Source organism: Ilyonectria robusta (assembly GCF_021365365.1).
Source record: "Ilyonectria robusta strain PMI_751 chromosome Unknown BGZ61scaffold_27, whole genome shotgun sequence".
NCBI lineage: Eukaryota > Fungi > Ascomycota > Sordariomycetes > Hypocreales > Nectriaceae > Ilyonectria > Ilyonectria robusta.
This window is the reverse complement of record NW_025764461.1, coordinates 553,962-573,566: the sequence shown is the minus strand read 5'-3', so window position 1 is coordinate 573,566 and position 19,605 is coordinate 553,962. Positions and strand designations below refer to the sequence as shown.

General features: G+C 52.7%; 2 protein-coding genes across 2 annotated transcripts; one reads left to right on the top strand and one right to left on the bottom strand.

The window, feature by feature from the left end:
* Positions 1-46: 46 nt before the first annotated feature.
* Positions 47-13,637, bottom strand: BGZ61DRAFT_461536 (uncharacterized protein; the record flags this gene model as incomplete). Its single annotated transcript, XM_046247182.1, has 2 exons — positions 47-13,487; positions 13,540-13,637. The coding sequence occupies 2 exons, from the start codon at positions 13,635-13,637 to the stop codon at positions 47-49; spliced, it is 13,539 nt and encodes a 4,512-aa protein (XP_046098011.1).
* A 2,670-nt stretch (positions 13,638-16,307) lies between these two features.
* Positions 16,308-16,966, top strand: BGZ61DRAFT_483989 (uncharacterized protein; the record flags this gene model as incomplete). Its single annotated transcript, XM_046249547.1, has 2 exons — positions 16,308-16,527; positions 16,620-16,966. 2 exons carry the CDS (start codon positions 16,308-16,310, stop codon positions 16,964-16,966), a joined length of 567 nt encoding a protein of 188 aa, XP_046098010.1.
* Between the last annotated feature and the right edge of the window lie 2,639 nt (positions 16,967-19,605).

Sequence of the window (19,605 nt, the reverse complement as noted above, 5' to 3'; positions counted from 1 at the left end):
TAGCACAATGCAGGTTAGCCATCCTATCAGTGAATTGACGTACTAGTCAATAGCTTACCGAAAAGTCATTCTTGACCAAGTTGTTCTGAACCTGTCTGTAGGATGTGAGGAGAGCTGGCCCATCGCCAAAATCTCCTCCTCCTTCAGCCATCAGTTTGACCCGCTCACCGCTCGCCTCTGGCGTATTTGGGAGGCTGAGAAAGTTCACAAAAGACGCGATCTTGACACCGGTCCAGCTGCTAATTTCCCACAGGCCGACGTCTGCTCGGCCTTCGGAAGCGATCAGGTGGACATCTTGTTGAATGGCCGAGGCCACATCAACTAGCGACCGACCGTTGGGTGATTCTACTCTCAATGGGACCAAATTCAACGTTGGATAAGTTGATGGGAGCCCATGCTCCGCAGCTCGGTTGGCGAGGTAGATGCCAAATACAACCAAGGCAGTATTCTGTTTTCTAGCGAGAACCTTGGCATACGCCGCCAGGAAAACAGATTGAATAGAGATTCCAGATTGAGCAGCAACTGTCCTAATGTTTGTCAAGTCCGAGAGAGCAGACTTCTCAAGGTATGAAACTCGCTCTTGGACATCGATTGAGGATGCATTGGTCGCAGGCATTGGAGGAGCACCTTGCAAGTACTTGGTCCAGAACGCTCGTCTTGCTTCGCGGGCTTTGCGGGACACCTGGTCGACCGCGAACTGTCTCCATTGCAACATTCCAGAGTCAATATTCACGGCGGAGCCACTCAACAATTCCGAAAGCCGCTGCAGCAGAGCCGGAAGACTAACTCCATCATACAAGGCATGGTGAAGTCTCAAACGGAACGTCCACGACTTGTCATTATTCTGTGCAACCTGAGCCCTGATCAACGGCTCATGCAGGCCAGTGGATTCAGTGCTTTGCGATGCCAATGCAATCGGAACGCAATGGTTTTTGAGAATCACCTGCAAGAAGGGAACCTCTCTGGAGTTAGTGGCGATGAAACACGTCCGCAAGAGTGGATTCTCGGAGACGAGCTTGTCCCAAGCAGCCTGGATAGCCTCCAGTTCGATTGGTCCCTCGAAGAGGCACGGGAATTCGGGGTAGAAGACACACCCCTCTGCATTCTCCCATGCGCTCAGCATGTACACTTGCATCGGAAGTGCTGGCAGGAGTTCAACCTGACTCTTGGAGACGCCAAACTTCTGGAGAAGCTGGTCGGTCTCGACATCCTTCGGCGGCTCCCAAGCATTCAAACTTGAACTGATCTTTGCTTTGTCTCCCAAAGAAGTACCTGCAATCTGGGCCATGTGGGAAATGCTGGCCGCCTTGATGAGGTCCTGGGGTCTAAGATTGATACCCTTCTTCCGCAAAAGCGACGCAACCTTGATTGCGCTAATGGAGTCGAGTCCCAAGTTGTAGAGATTATCGGACGTTCTGATTGATGCCAAAGGAACATCCGAGACCTGGTGGAGGGTTTCTCGAATTTCTGAAGCGGCTTCATCCCATTCTTGGCTCTGTGTTATTTGCTCATCCATAGTTGGGGTACCCTCGGGCAAGATGTCGTCCTTGAGCATGATCGGGGGCATGCCGCAGATAGAGACACCCTGTTGTTCAAATGAGAGAATATCTGAGGCGTCCGAAGTCATCAAGAATTGCATGATTGCGTCGAGGTTCCTGATTAGTGTCTCAGGACTTTCCGTCAAACAATACTCGGGTTGGCAAGCAACTCTCCAGACCAGACTGTCAGCCACCGCCTCGGCCTCAACGCACACTGGGTACTCGGTGGCCGATGACCCCCCAACTGACTTGAACATCGAGTCTGTTGATTCATCTCCAGGTGACCTCTGTAGAATGAATAGGGTGTTGAACAACCCCTGCCCATTGATGTTGGCAGCGAGCTGCGCTTTTCGAAGCGGGTAATTCTGGAACTCTCGGATATCTCCCATATTTTCTTCCAAGTATCGTAGGAAGGCCGATGGAGATCCGTACAGAAGACAACGCAGTGCGATGGTATTCATGGTGGGAAACACGAGATTTTCGGCCCCATCAAAATCACGGCCAGAGACGACGACTCCGAACGTGACGTCGAGGGTTTGCAGTTGCTGGGCCAGCATGATAGCCCAGCAAGCTTGGCACAGCGCCTGGAGGCTAATTGACTGTTGCTTGCAGAAGGATGTGATCTCAGAGAGGTGCAAAGCCGACGATTGCTCTCTCTTGTTCAATGGAGTCGTGTGCTCGACACCTAGTGATTCTTTCTTGGAGACCAGTGTCGGCGCCACTCCCTCCAGATATTGGCTCCAAAAGCCCTTGGCATCTGGGCCCTCGACAGATGTAATCTGTGAGAGGAATGAATTGACAGATGTTCTTGATGTTTGCTTCCCAAAGTAGGCAGCCTGAAGATCCTGAAATAACAGGCTCAGGGACCACCCATCGTAAAGGGCGTGTGCCATTGAGAGAACCATGAATTTTCGAGGCCCCAGGGTGGCAAATGTCAATTGGAACAAGTGAGCTTGCGCTTTCTCGTTTCGTGCGTGCTCCGTTGCCTTGGCAGTGATATGGTGTACATCTTCGAATTGATCTAGGCGAACCTGTTGAACGTCAAGGTCTACTGACTTTGACACGACTTGGCAGTATGACATGTTCAGGTCGTGGCTGTCAACCTCAAAGAAGCTCGTTCTCAAAACAGGCGAACGATTGACGACCTCTTGCCATGCGACTTGGAGCGTCTTCGTATTCACGGAGTCAGAAATCTCGAGAATATCATGGTTGTAGTATGACTCGAAATTGGACTGGATCATCCCGGCAACCATTGACTCTTGCAGGGGCGTGGGTGGAAGCACCGATTCAACCTTTTCCATCTCTACACCAGAGTTTTTCAGATACTTCCACAGCTTGCGTTGCGTGTTCTGAAGTGACTCCTTGCCATTGGAATCTTGAGAGTCAGCCGAGACCGACCTGTCCAACTCTTCAATGATCTTGGCAATGGTCTGACAGCGCATGATTTGTGACGGCGCGATGGTGACTTGTCGTCTCTTGAGCTTGGCTGAGAGCTTGATGACATCAATACTGTCAAGTCCAAGCTCTAGAAGCGTCACCGTCGCAGATACATCTTGGGACGAAACATCCGCAAGCAGAGCGATTTCTTGCTGAATCGTGAGGGCTTTATCTGTCCACTCGAAGTTCTCGGCCTTTTGGGCCTGGATAGGGGCGTTTTCCAGGGCACCGTGATTGACCGTGGTTGCTTGCCCAAGCCCGATTGGAACCTCGCTGTCTGGCGCTGCTCCCATGAGTGTGACGTTTTCCTCGAGCTGATCAAGCAACTCCTCTAATTTCGCGGGCGTGACAATGTGGCCTTGTCCAACAAGAGTAAACCGTAGACTGCCATTACGTGAATAGACAACTTCAAGAGCGAGTGGATAATCAGGGTTTCCGTGACTTTCAAGATTCTCCCATGGCAACGAGCCCTCATCACGAGGCGTCTCAATCTGGAAGGCAAAGAGATTGTCGAATAGTGCCTTTCCACCTGAACACCACTTCTGAATACTCTTCAGAGGAACATGCTGAAAGTCAAGAACCGCCGTGTTGAACTCATGGCATTGCCGGATGAGTGACGACCAGGTTTGCTTCTGAATGGTCTTGGAGTAAAATGGGACTGTGTTGAAAAGCGGTCCAACTGTGTGCTCAACATTCTCCAGCTCAATTGCTCTGCCTGATACGATCACGCCAATCGTTGCACTGCCTGTTAAGTAGTTCTTAAGCACAGCAGTCCACAATGCCAGGCAAACTGCTTGGAGGGTTACGTTTTGCGATGAACGCACCCGCTCTAACGTTTTGACGGAGATTTCACGCATGGCTGTGGCAGCGTCGTTCTCTCGCTGCTGTCCGAGTTGTGGCACAGGCACGAAGGACCAACCTAGGAGATGTTCATCCCAGAATCGCTTGCAGTAATCATATCTCAGCAACGGACCATGGCTGAGCGCCTCTAGAAAAGGGGGACCAGAAGGTGCCTCACTGCCGCTGTATTTTGCCAACAGCCTCTGCATCATGAGGTCGAAGCTGTTTCCATCATAGAGCGCGTGGAAGATGTGGATGATAAGTCTTCTGGAGTGAGGGGTCGTAAGATAGATGAGTCGTAGAGGGGTCGCGATGAGTGAGACGTTTTGTTGGATCCAATCTGTTTTCTTTTCCTCCAAAAAGTTTCCAAGAAGTTCATGGTTCTCCAGGGTGTGTTTTTCCCAAGGCGGTGAGACATCTCTTAAAGCGACCTGGACGAAACCATTTGTTGTCGGAACGAAAGCAGTCCTGAGGATGGCTTCGGACTGCACGAGTTCGTTCCATGAGGTGTGTAGGAGCTCTATAGATGCCGTAGCTGCAAGCTCTAGTTCAAAGACATTGAAATAAGCATCTTGCTGCTCGCTAGTCATGGTTCGAGAAATGATGCCTTGTTGAAGAGGTGAGCAGGGAGCGATGTACTCAATGTCTGCGGCTTTCACACCGAGTCCGCGACAAACAACAGCACGATGTCTGTGTCCGCATGCCCGGATAGATTGCTTTGCTTCGCGAATGAATTTGTCATGTTGGGCCGTAGAAGTCTTCGCTAAAGAATTCGCAAGGTCGCCAACAATTGGGTACCTGAGCAAAGCGGCTGGTGAAGCGCCTTTGATGCCTCGAGCCTTTAGAAGAGCAGAGAGTCTTAGTGCAGTGATCGAGTCCACACCAACATCGAAGATGCTAGTTGATGAACTTAGATCCTCTGGCTTCATGTCGCTAAATTCGGCGAGAATCTCAATCAATTTGCTCATGGTTTCGACGGCACCGGCAGACACGGGTGTTGTCGAAGCATGGGACAACTCCATGAGCAGCTCGGGGGAGAGCTCGCCGAATATCTTCTTAAGCTCCTTCACTTCGGCTTTGTTGTTTGAGGAGAGCGGGACGTAAGGGAGAGAGAAGATGTACGTCGGTACCATATAACCGGGAAGCCGTGTTCGGCAAGCCTCCTTGGCCTTCACACCCAGCCCTTCATCATCTGGAAGAACTTGAAGCTTTCCGGCCTTTGCTTTCTGACCAACCACAAAAGAAACAAGGACATCCTTGCCGCTTGTTCCATGTCGAGTCACAATGGTAGCGGTATCTTGAATCTCGCCAACACCAGTACGGATAGCGTGGTTGATCTCGGCAATCTCAAGACGCTGTCCCCGCAGTTTGACCTGGTCATCAGCTCGACCAAGAAAATCAAAGCAACCATCATGAAGTACTCGGACGAGATCTCCCGTTCGGTAAATCTTCTCACCGAATTCTTTCAGTATGGGAAAGCGCTCCTCCGTAAGTTCAGGTCGATTCAAGTAGCCTTTGCCGACAAGCTTGCCAGAAACGCAAAGCTCACCGACTCCGCCGCGAATGACTGGGATCTCGGTGCCTTGCCGGAAGATATAGGAACCGACATTCGGGAACTGCTGTCCAATGTTGCTGGGACGGCCATTGACTGGAACACGTTGATACATGGTCACGCCAATGGTTGCTTCAGTCGGCCCGTAAGCGTTATAGATGACAGCTTTGGGCCCCCATACGTCAAGGATTTCCTGCTTCAATTGCTCGCCACCAGTAATGAACACGCCACGACAGAGACTCGGAACTTCATCAGGGTGAGTGAGACGTGCCAAACTTGGTGTCAGGTCAATATGTGTGATGTCGAGCCTGTTGATGGAGGCTGTCAAATCATCCAAGATGAGGTCCTTGGGGGCGGCAACAACAGCGATGCCAACTGACCAGCTCCAGTACTGCTCAAGAACTGAAACATCAAAGTGCAGTGCAGCAAACTGTAGCCATCGTGAAGTGGCATCCCAGTGTCCCTTGAAGAGCTCTTGAAATGCCATCATTGCTTCCACGGCATTGTCGTGCGTGATCTCGCATCCCTTTGGCGTGCCTGTTGTACCTGATGTGTACAGGCAATAGCAGGTGTCTGAGGGTGCAATGGATGGCGTGTATACATGCTGGGGTATTTCAATGCCCTCGAGAGAGGCCGTATCGATAGTAATAACCTTGCAATCGACTTCAAACCCCAAAAAGGCTGGGTCGGTAGTCAATAGGCAGGGGGCCTTGGAATCCTGGAGGATGAATTGTTTCCGTGCCATCGGAGCTGTCGGGTCCAAGGCCACAAAGGAGCAGCCTGCTTTGAGAATGCCAAGGATTGAGAAGTACGCCTCGGGACATTTGTCAAAGTGAATTGCGACAATGCTTCCAGGAACAGCCTGGACTCTCAGGATGTTGGCCACTTTGTTTCCCAAGCAATCAAACTCCTTGTAGGTCCAGTTTTGCTTAATAGGAGTCTCACCATCAAATCCTGACACGAATTCGAGAGCGGTCTTGTCTGGGTGGGAAAGTGCTCCTGTTTCAACAAACTGGTGAAGGAGCTGGACTGGGGCAGTGAGAGTCGGAGAGACCGCTGGCAGTATAGAGTAGAGGTGTGGCGCCTTGCTGCAGGTATCGTCCTCATGGCCAGTGGGGTTACGAGCAATGTGTGCTAAAGACAGATCAAATTGCTCAACCAAGATCTTCGCCTGTTCTTGAGGAAGAAGGTCGGTGTAGTAAGTGATACATAGGCGAAGTTGGTCATTATCAACTGGTTCAATCTCCAGGGACACAGGGTACTCGACCATTGCCTCGTCTGCGACTGCCTTCCACGGGACTGTGGCCGATTCTGCAGTGTCCATCTTCTGGTAGGCGATGAGAGTGTCGAAAACAGTTCCTGAGGGGTGGCCCAGCCACTTTTGAACCTGGCCAAGAGGCGAAGACTGGTGTTTATGAAGGTATCGGTTGTACTCCATCATGTATTGTATCAGATCCGCATTTGACACGTTGTTGGATGCCACGATTGGGACTGTATTCAAACAGGGGAATGGTGCGTCTTTCGTCTCATCGTTTGTTCTTCCAGACAATGCAACTCCAAAAATGACGGAGCTTTCGCCCAAATACGACGCCAGGACTCGCGTCCAAGCAGCTTGTATGGCAGCCTGGATGGAGATGTTTGAGGTCTGTGTTGCTTGTTGCAGGTTGGAGAATGACAATGATGATATGATCGTGTCTGATTTGACGACCCTGCTCTCGATGCGTAGAGGGGTCATCACAGGGAACTTGTTCACGACTGCTTGACTCGCCTTTGCTTCCCAGAACTCCTTCTCCTGAGTTTTTCCCTCCAGCGACTTGCACAAGATACTGGACAATGCTGGCTCGACCGCTGGGAAACCGCGCGGCTCCTGATTTTTCAACAGTCTTGACAGCTCATCAAGCATCTGATGGAGCGATGGAGCATCATAGAGAGCGTGGTGAATGATGAGGTTCATGGTAAGCTGGCCATCCGTCTCAACCAACACCACTTTCCAAGGTGGGAGACATAGAGAGCCTTGAAGGCTGTGAGCCATGTCCTTCTTTTGCTGCAAAAGATCGATATCATCTTTTTGGGAAGTCTGCAGAATCTCGAGTGGAAGTACTATAGATCCCGAATGGTATCTAACCATTGCAAAAGACGCATCGCCATGGTTGACGGGAACAAAGCCTGTTCGGAGCATAGGATGGTTGGCTTGGAGAGACCTCCAACACTCTTTCAGGTTTTCAGCATTGACGCTCCAATAAACTTGGTACCGAACGGCATTCAAGTAGTGATCTCCATTGGATTGAAGGAATGATGCAATCATGGCAGACTGAACAGGCGTGCAGGGCAGGATCGACTCGACCTTGGCATGGGTTGGCAGGCTTGTCATGACATGCGAGAACACCTGGCTTGAAAATTGACTAAAATCATAGACCCGATGCGACTCTAGATCTTTCTTCGCGGAATTCTCTAGCAGCTTAGCGGCTATCTTGGAACTAGTAGGGCACTCGATGACATCGGATGCCGAGACGATGAAGCCCTCTTGACGCAAGATGGAAGCGATTTGAACTGCATTGATGCTGTCCAGGCCAAGTTGAAAAATAGTTGTCCAGCGGTGGATTTGGGACAAGGGCATCCCCGAAAGTTGCGCGAGAACCCTACGGACTTGGGTTTCGACTGCACTCCATTTCTCCTCGGTCATTTGGGAGAGAGCAGTTGCTTCCAACCTTTGCTGTCGAGGCTTGAGTGCGCTCAGGCCGAGACTAACTGTGGGCGGCAGATGCTCTCTGTCCAAAATCGTTGCATGCGGCGAGGTAAGGGTTGCCTTCAGCAGGAGTTTGAAGGCCTCTGCCAGAGCAGCAGCAACGTCACTTGTCACGATGCTCATGTCGCGATGAATGTTGATGACTAAAGAGTTCAAGCTCGGGCATGGGACAACCTCGCAGACCAGCGGGATGTCCATATCGCCGGAATCCCCTTCGAGAGTCCAAACTCTGTTGTCAATGTCCTGCAGCGGCGTTTGAACAAGTAGAAGGGTGTCGAAAAGATGTCTACCTGTCCGGTTCACCTTCCGCTGAATGAGACGCAAGGGAGTGAACTGATATGCCAGAAGCTCGGTGTTCAGTTTCTGCAGGTGCTTTGCCATCTCAATGTTGCTCCAACTTGGAGAAAAGTCGACTCTAACGGGGATGGTATTGAAGCAAGGGGCAACAAGCCTGTCAAGCCCTTCCATGTTCAGGGTGCGCCCACCAACGACGTTTCCGAAGCACACATCATGCCTATTGTGGGCCATGGAGAGTACATTCGCCCAACTAGCTTGGCAAACAGCCAGAAGAGACGTGCCGAGATGTCGAGTTCGTGTTAGAAGCTCTGTGAGCGGGAGATCCAGAGAGGTCGTATGAGTGCATTGATCCATCTCCTTGGTCATGGGAGCGAAGAGACTTGACGGGCGGTATCCATGGAAATGCTCCAACCAAAATTGGTCAACATCTACCGGCAGCTCCATGGCCGTTCGCAAGAATTGCTTGTATGATGCGGCTGGGGGGAGCTTAACCCGTCTCGCCAGTGCTTCCACCTCCTTTAGAAGTCGCTCCATAGCAATAGCATCGTACAGAGCGTGATGGCAAATGAAGGAAAGGAATAAGGATCCCCTATACCGCAACAGAGCAAGAGACACAGGCGGCGTTTGCGAGTCGATTGGGTCCGGAAGAGTCTTGAGATGTTCCTGTACCGCACCATCAAACGATAGTTCGGTTACATCCAGGTTCATCCACGGAATGGTCCATCCTTTGAGAACGACCTGCGCGATCGCCCTTTGAGAATCAGAAGTAGTGACAAAGCAAGTTCGCAGTATGTCATGTCGTTCAGCCATAATCTTCCAGTAGGTTTTGAGAATCCGGGGCTCAATGTGAAGTCGTAGGAGGACCTTGTTATAATAACTTCTCTGGCCACGCGAGAGCATCGCTTCTTGGAGTGGCATGCATGGCAGAACAGCTTCGACGGTCTTTCCCCGTTCAGCAAAGGAACTGGTCACAGAGTCGACAAAAGCAGACGGGAAAAACTCCACAGGGCTGACCTCATTTTGGTCCTGGGCTTCTTTAGAGAGGTGACGAGAGAGCTGCGCAACAGTTGGGTGTTGTAAAATTTCAGAGACAGCAACTCGCTTCTTCAACTGAAGTCCAAGCTCGCGACTCAAGTGAATTGCAGATATTGAGTCGACTCCCAGCATCGGGAGCGGGGTCCACCTCCCAACGTCATGTCTTGACGACTTGGTTGAGCGAGCGATGGTTTCAGCCACAACTGTTTCCATAGAGGTCCAATCGCCATCGTCGTGGAAATCTTGCGACGAGCCTGACACGGTCTCAAGGTATTGTTGCCCAAGGTGTTCAAAACACGAGTGGAGGGCACGGTGGTCAACTTTGCCGCTGGGAACAAGCGGAATAGTTGAAACAGGTACCAAATACGACGGGATCATGTAGGCGGGCAGTCGTGATTGCAAGAGTGAAAAGAGAGAGCGGTGCGTCTCCGCATCAACTTCCATCTCACAGAAATCAGAATGACCCCTTTCTGGCACATAGAACAAGACCAATTGTTCTGCGCCTGTCTTCTGTTGTCGAGCCAGCAGAGTCACAGCCGAGCTTCCCAGTCCGGTGGAGGTAGCAACGCTGTTAATCTCGGTGGTCTCGATCCGCTGTCCCCTGAGCTTGATCTGGCCATCCATGCGGCCGATTATCAGCATTGATCCGTCAGCCAACATCCGACCCAAATCGCCGGTCCGGTATAGTCTGCCGTACTGAGGATGCTCGACAAACTTCTCTGCATTCAGTTCAGGCATGTTAAGATAGCCCTGGGCCACCTGAGGACCCCCAAAGCAAAACTCTCCAACCCAGCCAAGAGGAGATACGTCAAGGCTTCCTGGGAATAGAACGAAAGCCGAGGTGTTCGGGAGAGAATGTCCCAGATGCTCAACATTGTCGCCAGAGGACATCTTCTTGACTGTACAGATGTTGGTCAGCTCGCATGGTCCGTAACCTTGCCACAGCTGCTCATGCCATTTCTCTAGGACAGACTTGGTCAACGCCTCGCCAGCGGAGACGAGGAACTCTACGCTAGGAATGTTGCGAGGATCAACCAAAGATGCAACAGTGGCCGTCATGCTTAAGTGCGTAATATCCAGTTCACGAATGGACTTCTCAAGATTCTCGAAAAGTGTGTCGTTCAGGCCTGAACAGAGACACATTCCCATGTGCCAGGTGTAGAAAATCTCAAAGACAGACACATCAAACACTTGTGAGCAAGTTTGCAGGAAACGACCCTGAGACCCTGAGCTAGCTGGGTACGTTGATTTGAGGACCGAGAGATTGGACATGATGCTTTTTTGCTGCACAGCCACGCCCTTGGGAACGCCGGTCGTCCCAGAGGTGTAAATGACGTAGGCCAATCGAGAAGTATCCGTCGGTAAATCGAGATTGTAGCTAGATTGATTGCCCAAGGGAGCAGAATCGACATTGATCCAGCAAGTTCGAGGAGCCCTGGGGACAGCGGGGCTCGACTCATCATCAACCAGGCAGTACCTTGCGTGGGCTTGTTTCAAGATATCCTGGATGCGAACAGCTGGAGTTGAGGGCAGAATTGGAAGATAGGCACAGCCAGCTTTCAGAATGGCCAGTATGGAGAGATATAAGCTTGGTGACTTGTCCATAATAATCGCAACCACGTCGCCGATCTTAGCGCCTTGTTGTCTTAGGTGCCGGGCCAGCTGGTTTGCAGAGGTGTTAAGCTCTTGGAATGACATTGTCGTGAGTTTGCGCTGCCCTGACAGTTGCTGAACAAAGCATAGCGCACTGAGTGTGGGGTGATGGAATGCGGCTGCTTCGAACCCCTTCGACAAGTCTGAGATTTCTTGACCAACATCAGGGGTAGTATTGTAAGTCGACAAATGAACATTGATGCTGCGTTGGGTCGTTTTGATGGCCTGGGCAGAGTTCTCGAGGATATCGAGACTCATCGTCTCAAATTGTTGAACAATGTGCTCAATGAGTACTGATGGAATGGCATCGGGCCGATGTGTCACCTGCAGAGTGAACCCTTCTTGTGTTGGCTCGACCTCAAACAGAATCGGCGTTTCGAGGCGGTCAAGATGACTTGTCTCTTTTACCAGATTGTGGATGCGTGCTGAGCTGTCAAGAGATTCCTGATACGCAAACAAGACGTCGTACAAGCTTTCGCCGGGCTGTAAGCCAGCAAGCTTCTTGATTTCAGCAAGGGGAAGCATGCAATGCTGCATAGCCTTGCGATTGCTGGAGTGGATGTTGTTCAAAATATCCAGGTTGGCAGTCACAGTGCTCAAGTCCACTCGCAGAGGAAGAGATGCAATGCAAGGCCCGACGATCTTCTCAACACCTGCGACGGGGATTGTCCTTCCCGACGTCACAGAGCCAATGAGAACGTCCTGCGTTCCCATGATCCCGCTCCATAGGAGAACTAGCGACGCTTGGAAGAGCACCTGAGTGCTGCAACCTATCCTCTGGATCACATCATCCACCTTCTGTTTGGGGATCGCCAATTGCGTTCGAGTTGTGCTAATCTCATTTGATTTTCCAACCCTGTGATTCAATTTCGGGAAGGGAGTCTTGTTCCAGCCGACAAGATGTTCTGTCCAGAATACCCGTGCCGCGTCATCAACCGCCTGGTTTTCAGGTGCGTTGTAAAATGCGACAACTTCCCTGAAAGGCGGACGAGATACCACTGAGCCAGAAGACAGGAGAGTAGACAGATCAGACAATAGAATGTCCATGGACCAGCCATCATATATTGCGTGGTGCAGCTGAACAAGCACACGTGGGCCGGCAGTGGCAGACTCTCTCAGTATTTGAATTCGCAGTGGGTTCAGATAGTCCGCGGGGTCCGAAATCGCAAACGTCCGTTGGAACTCTTCAACAATGTTGAGTTGTCCAACCCGGAGGTTCTTGAATAGAACTAAGACAAAGCTGTTTTGCAATGGTGTAAAACCGGCACGTAGAACTTCATTCCGCTGAACCAGCTCTCTGAAGGACGATGAGACCTGTTGCGCGGTGTATCCTTGCGGAATCTCCAGCTCAATCTCGTTGCAATAAGCTGCAGAGTGCTGTGCTGTTTCGGCCAGCATAGCCATCTGTAGAGGTGTACAAGGTATCACATCTTCGATCAACTCGCTTATCTCTTGCAGTGCCGTGTTGTGCGCCAAGACATTACTCAGATCTCCGGAGAGGCTAATCTGACTTGTTGCGGGGTTGAGAGAATTCTTGGTTGGCTGTCGCCGAATCGCAAAAACAATATCGGCGACAGACTTCATTGACAGTAAACTTGTAGACTTCAGGTCAAAGTTTGATTCTCGAAGAGCGGATGCCAACTTGATTGCCCTGAGGGAGTCGAGACCTGCAGATGCAAGCGAGGTCGACCTGTTCGCATTGAAATTGAGGACGTCTGACACAACTCCGATGACTCTGGCTTCAAGCTCGTCCGTTGGCTCTACCTCCTGAGAGTTTTCTGCCAAGTCCGTCTTGCGTTGTTCATAATCGGCTTTCATCCTTTTTCTGTCAACTTTGCCGCTTGGGAGTCTCGGAAACTCATCCATCAGAACCACTTCGCCTGGAACCATGTATTGAGGTAGCCAGTCTTTGCATCTTTCTAGGATAGTCTGCTCGGCGACTCCCACATCGACTGCGCAGAAAACCACCAATATGGACTTCACCACTGCAGCTACTGCGCTATGGCATCCGGATGTCCTGAGAACAGCTTGTTCTACCTCGCCAAGTTCGAGACGCTGGCCTCGAAGCTTGACTTGGCCATCGGAAATGCGACCGAGGCACTCCAGTACTCCGTCCGAGCGAAGACGAGCCTTGTCTCCGGTGCGGTAGACTCGGCCGTATGGGGTTTGTATGAAAACCAAACTTGTTTGCTCTGGGCGGTTGATGTATCCGGTGGCGAGTTGGTAACCTCCAACTGCGAGCTCTCCAATCTCGCCTTGAGGTAGAATCTTGAATTGTGGTTCCGAAACCTCAGGATTTGCCTCTTCGACAATGAAGCAGGAAACGGTATCGAGAGGCACGCCGATATTTCCTGTTGATGAATCGGCCGTGAATGCTGTCTGGAGGGTGCTAAGGTCCAGTATTAGCGCCTGAATGGTCTTCGCACAGATGTTTCACTTACCAGTGAATTGTAGCCTCAGTTGGGCCGTACATTGCCCACAACATGCTGGGTTTGCTATCATCTCCACCAAACTCCTCTACCACTGGTGCATTGAGCATTTCACCAATGGTCAACAAGACTTTAAGATTTGGAGCATTCTCTCGTTTTCGAAGTAAACTTCCCGCAACCGTGGGCGTGAGCTCGCAGGCGTCCACTTCCATCGTTCGGAGCACGGCAGGAAGGTCGTTCAGCATCTCTGCCCGGCGGATGGTGACAAGAGTGCATCCCCGGTAGAGCGGGAAGAATATTTCGAAGACCGAAACATCAAAGGTAGGAGCTGCGAACTGGAGGAAGCGCGAAAAGGAGGGAATGTGTCTATCATGGGCTAGGAGAGCCTGGGTTGCCGCATCATGGGAAAGACCAACGCCTTTTGGTGTGCCTGTCGAACCTGACGTGTACATCACATAGGCGAGATCGTCTAGGGTGGGCTTTCTGTGTTCCGACTGTAGTTCTGGAGACGGAGTGGCCATGCAATCCTCCTCGTCAAGGACTAGCACGGTGGGGCTGATGTCCTGGGGAATTCCAGATAGTAGTTCCCGAGAAACCACCACAACGGCCGCATCCACATCCTTGAGGATAAATTTTACTCTCTCAGGGGGTGCGTCAATGTTCAGAGGGCAGAAGGCTCCTCCAGCTTTGAGGATGGCTAGGAGCGAGATGTAGAGGAGAGGAGATTGGTGGATAAGGACTGGAACCACAAACTGCCCTTGCACGCTGCCTGCGGCTCTAGATATGCGAGTTGCCAATGCATCTGCTGCATCGTGCAATTGGTTATAGTTGAAGGAAATTCGCTTGTTATTTCCCAAATAATCCAGGGCTGTGAGTTTGCTGGGAGGACTGACGAGACAATGTAAAAGGTCCGGTCCAGGCAGTCTCGAGGCCTGCTCGTTGAGGATTGAGAGGCCGGTGGGATCCATATTGCTGCTGCGTAGAAGTACGGGGGCGACGGTGGTGGTGGTGGTGGTGGTGGTGGTGGTGGGCAGCAACGGAGAGGTGATGGCGAGGATGAGGATAAGGAGGGCGAGAGCGAGAGCGACAAGCAGCGACGATAGGGCCAACAAGCAACAACCACAGTAGAAACGGAGACAATAGGTGTCTGCAGGTAGAAGAAAGCGTCCTTTTGGGGAGTGTTGCAGTCAGTCATGCGCCTGTTTCCGGGGCACAGGGAGTCGACAACCACGCCATTAGGTTAGATTGGGTGGACCAATATCAGGCTGCTTCTACGTTTCCACCACGCGGGCCAAGAGGCGGGATGGACGGGTGACAAGGCGAGTGGAGGGGATGATGACCGCGAATGGGAATGAAGGTAAATCGAACAGTCGTCAGCTGTAGTTGAATCGGGACTGTGATGATTCGCCGGGGAGAGGCTGGAGGTTGCACGGCGTGGTTTCGCCTCATCGGGGGGCGTGCAGGAGAAGGTTGTCATGGATTATAATCCAGCCTGTCAGCGTTGGGGAATTACTCAGCGAAGCTCAGCAGCGTCAACAGCGACAGCAAATAAGAACGAATGGGATTGGGCAGTGGACAGTGAGAAGTGGGAAAGTGGGAAGTGGGCAAGTGGGAAGTGGGCGAGTGAGACATGGCACATCACCAGCAGGCCGGTGCGTGGGTGGTGTGAGAGCCGGGAGAAGTTGCTTTCTTTGTCGGGTGGGCCGGTGTGTCGTAAAGTCGTGGGGAGCGTCACGGTGAGGCTGGGATGAGCGTGGGATGGTGGCTTCGGTGGCCTTGCGCTGCGGGTTCCGGGGCTTGGGATGAACCAAAAATGGCGTCACGATTTTGCCGCCTCATTTTCCCATGCCGCTCGTTGAGCACTAACGCTCTCACTGCTGTACGGTCGTCTGGACTGGGTAAAAGCAGCGCCATGAAGCGTAAGCCCGAGAGGCGGGAGGGGCCATCTCCGGGACCTGTTGGCTCCTCTTTGGGCAACCTGCTTGAAGCCGCCTGGCCTGGGATCGACGAACCAACCCCGATCAAGGATAGCTAACCCCTGCCGGTTCTTTCGATGGGTTTCAGGGATCCAACGGTTCAATGTCTCAAATGTTCAGGGTCCCTCCACGCGCGGTCAGGGCGGCCAAGGCGGCTGGGTAATGGTGGTGGGAACAAAGCCCTCGTGAGCCAGTGACACTCCGTTGACCAGCCTATCAAACTGACTTCCCTATCCAGTAGTCGTGGGGGAGGGACCGCAAATGAGATGAGAGACAAGCGAGGTCGTGGTCAGGCTTGAGACAGCTGTGAACCTCGCCCGTATATCCCAAATATATCAACCCTGACCACTGGCATGATCCGGCAGGCGTCCGTCCGGTGCGGGGCTCTCGACCACAAGGTTGTGCCGGGCCACGGCAGGCAGCTTCATGGCTTGCGTGGGTGTCCGTCTTAGTCCCGCAGAGAGCCGAGGGGCCGGGGCAGCTTTGCCATCGGGAAATTTCGAGATGCTCGGCTGCGTGAGGCAACAAAGACGAACGGGAGGAGAAGGGAGATTGTGTTGATGAAGGAGGGGGGGTGTGCGGGATGGCAAGGATACCCTCGAGGGAGCACGGTATCAGCCAGCAGCTGCAGCAGCTTGCTCGGCAAGTCGATGGCAATAAGGGTGAAAGTGAAGATGCATGGCTTGTGTTTAGACTTGTCTCAGTGGGAAGCTACGTACCATACCTACAGGAATGGATGTTTCGTGGGGGATCGATGCGAGACAGCATCAAATCAAGGTTTAGCACATGGCATAAACTAGAGCCATGAGGGGGGGGATGGACAATAGCGGGAGGATGGGTAAAAAATGGGAGGGTAACGATGAGGAGGAGGAGGCGGTGCAAGAGGTGGTCGGGACGAGCCGTGTGGAAGCCCGAGGGAAGAATGGGCGGGAGAGCAACAAGGTGGATGATGGATGGGCCAAGAGTCATGGAAGCGTCAACGGAACCCGAGAGAAGAGGGGAAGCGACGGGAAGCAACAAGATGGTGTGTGGTCGGCGCGTATTCGGATTACCGAGAGTGATGCGGCGTTTGCGGTCCTGTCGTGGACTTGCGGTTGAGGTGTTTCGGAGGTGAAGGTGAAGCTGAGGGAGGAGTCGTGCCCGCGCGCGGAGAGACCACTGACATTGGCATTTGCAATTGCGGGACGGGAATCGGGAGACCAGGCGTGGGATGCTGCGCTGTCATGGAGACCTGGGAGTCTGGGACTGCAGCGAGTGCACATGGGACTGCACATGGACTGCACATGAGCCGTGCGCCGCCGCCCGAGATGGCACGATGTGGGCTCCCTTTTGGATGTAGTGAGAGCCGGGTCCTTGGGAGGGGCAAGACCAGACCGTTACCGCGCTGCCAGGGCGGAAAGCAGATGGCGGATAGTGGAGAGACGCTTGATGGCGATGGCGATGGTGGTGAATGGCGGACATGATGGATGGTGATGATGAAAAGTGGACATGGGTGGTGTGGGCTATGGCCCTATGGGCGTGGGAGAGCGGCGTGGAAAGCGTCGTGAAAGCGTGGGGTTCCCCTCCGGACGGGGGGATCCACCGAGTCCGACCAGGCGCTGGACAGGGTTAACACTGAGCAGGGTTAGCAGGGTTAACAGGCTGAGTGAGCAACGCCTAGCAGGAGCAGGGCCCGATCAAGCCCGCAGCGGCGCGCTAGGAGTAGCATGTGCCCCCCGTAGCAAAAGCAGCAGGACCGAGGATGACCTCCGATGGCTCATTAGGCGCGGCCGAACAACGCAAGCTAACGCACCTAGGTAGCTTGGGGAGCCCGCTTGTTGCGGCGTGGGAAATGGAACTGGGAAAGGTCAGAGAAGCCAGCCAGGTACCGAACTGTGCCGGGCCTGAACTGGGAAGCTCCTTCAGCTCCATGGAGCCCATATGAAGTATGTGGTATTAGTTCGTTTGTAATTATGTGCGAAGAGCTCGGTTGAGTAAAGTCGAGCCACGGCGGTTGCGCAGCAGACGTTGAAACGAGTTTAGTCCCTGACAAACCAGGGGTTCGCGATGTTGGCTTGCAGCTCACCTAGCATCATTCGAGGTAAGCCGGCTTTACGGTGAAGTAGCCATCACCAGACGAGGCTAGGTAGGCCCACGCCGGACGAGAGCGAAGAACCGACACACGCACGCGCACCTCCACGGAGGCAAATCCCTAGGGCGTAAGTTGCGGCACTGCCGGTGTGGATCGTCCCGTAACCTTCTGTACGTAAATCGCCCCTCTCAAGAGCCGCCTTTTCCACTTATGGATCGAGGTGGCTTGGTTCGTCATCCTGATGAGGCAGAGACGGGCCATATCTCGGAGCGGAAATAAGGCACGGCAGACACGGCAGGAGCGAAAGAGGGAGACAACAAGAGGAGAGAACAGCGAAACTCGGAGGCCAACCTGGAACCAGCGGGTCCAAAGGACATAAACTCATCAAAACATGGCAACAAGAGAGGGTAAGAATGTCCCGGTGGTAAGGGTTGGTGGCGATCACTTGTGGAAACAACGTAATGGATAGACGGGTGCTTGTGCAGCCAGCCCATCGACTCCCCTCCCGCCTACATGATACGTACCAGTCAAAGCTTTCTTTCTTCTTCAACGTTGCTCCAGTCCTGTCACTCAAAACCTAAAATTAAAAAAAAAAAAAACGCCATCCCGACGCACGGAACGGTGAACCCATTCCATGGGATGCGGCGCCGAGCGCCCAAGCTCCGAGCATGGAGCAAGGTCGTGCCACGTCTGCATACAAACACGCACGATGTAACGATTCCTACTCGCATTCGCGGTTAAAGGCCTGAATATTTCTGCAGGCAGTGTTGCAGGTGGACGGATGGTGTATGGAGGTAGTATTCTAAAAAGGTAGGGATGGAGAACATGTTTCGTGCAATACCTTGTCTGGGAATATTTGGAGTCCCCTATGCCTGTTTGTTGGGGTTGACTGGCTGCCCAACGCCCTCCAGAAACTGCGAGTGAAACCAGTCTCCAATTAAAGCAATGCAACAAAGGACCTCCAGCGGCAAAGAAAGCCAAGAAGCCCCGACGTAATGGTTACAGGAAAAAGAAAATTTTTCTTCTTTCACTGACCCCCCCGTCACTAGATCGGTACCTGGAGAGCAAGTAAGCAGAAGCAGGGATACTAAGCGGAGTTTCTGAGTTGAGTATTGGACGGACATTGGACGGGCACTGGAAGACCCCTGGTTTCTGGGGCGCATCGGTAACCACTCCAGTCCTCCACTAGCTTCGCCGTGCAGGGCCAGGACAGGGCCTACCGGCACCGTAGTGCGTATATAGAAAAAGAGCAGCGAATATACCGCCTTGTACGTGCATTAAACCTGGCACAAGCAGCGTGCTAATTACCTAGATCTTATCAGATCCAGTTTATCAGATCATCAGATAATTCCCTCAATCTCCACACGCCATAAAAACCACACCCGCCTCTCTCCATTCGCGGTCTCTAGCGCGCCTCGCTGCTCGGCCTACCCCCGGCCTACCCAAATCACAACTTCCATCTGCGGTCTTTTGCCCCTTCGAGACCCCGGTTCTCGCATGACACTGCGATCAGCTCCGATGGCGTTGACGACGGTCTCTTTTTTTTTTCTTCCTTCAGGGTTCGTGCGACTGCCGTCATCGGCGGCGGAGGCGTACGGTGGTGCGTAACCCACGGCGTCTGGCTCTCGAGCTGGCTCTCGAGCTGGCTTCCAGCTGACCAGTCGGTATTCGCGCCATGCCAGGGGTGGCGTCCAAGCCAGGGTCTCAAGTAGCGCCATCCAAGCTGGATCCCAGCGAGTGTTTTCCTTCTATTCAGCAGTTCGTAGTCAGTATAATGCACAATGTCGGAGTGAGTGTCCAAGCAGCATACGTAGTATGAGCGCACGCCACGATGCCGGGGCCCGTGGTCAGTGTCTTGGCCATGTCCTTGTTTGGATGGGCGGCCCAGGTCCTTGGCGCTGGCGTTGGCGTTGGCGTTCGCTGCTACCGCCTAGGTCGGCACCATCCAGTTTTGGCGTCCCTGGTCTCTTCCGCAATCTTATCTGATCGAACCAGAAGATCATCACCGACGTCGCACCATCATCGGCTTCT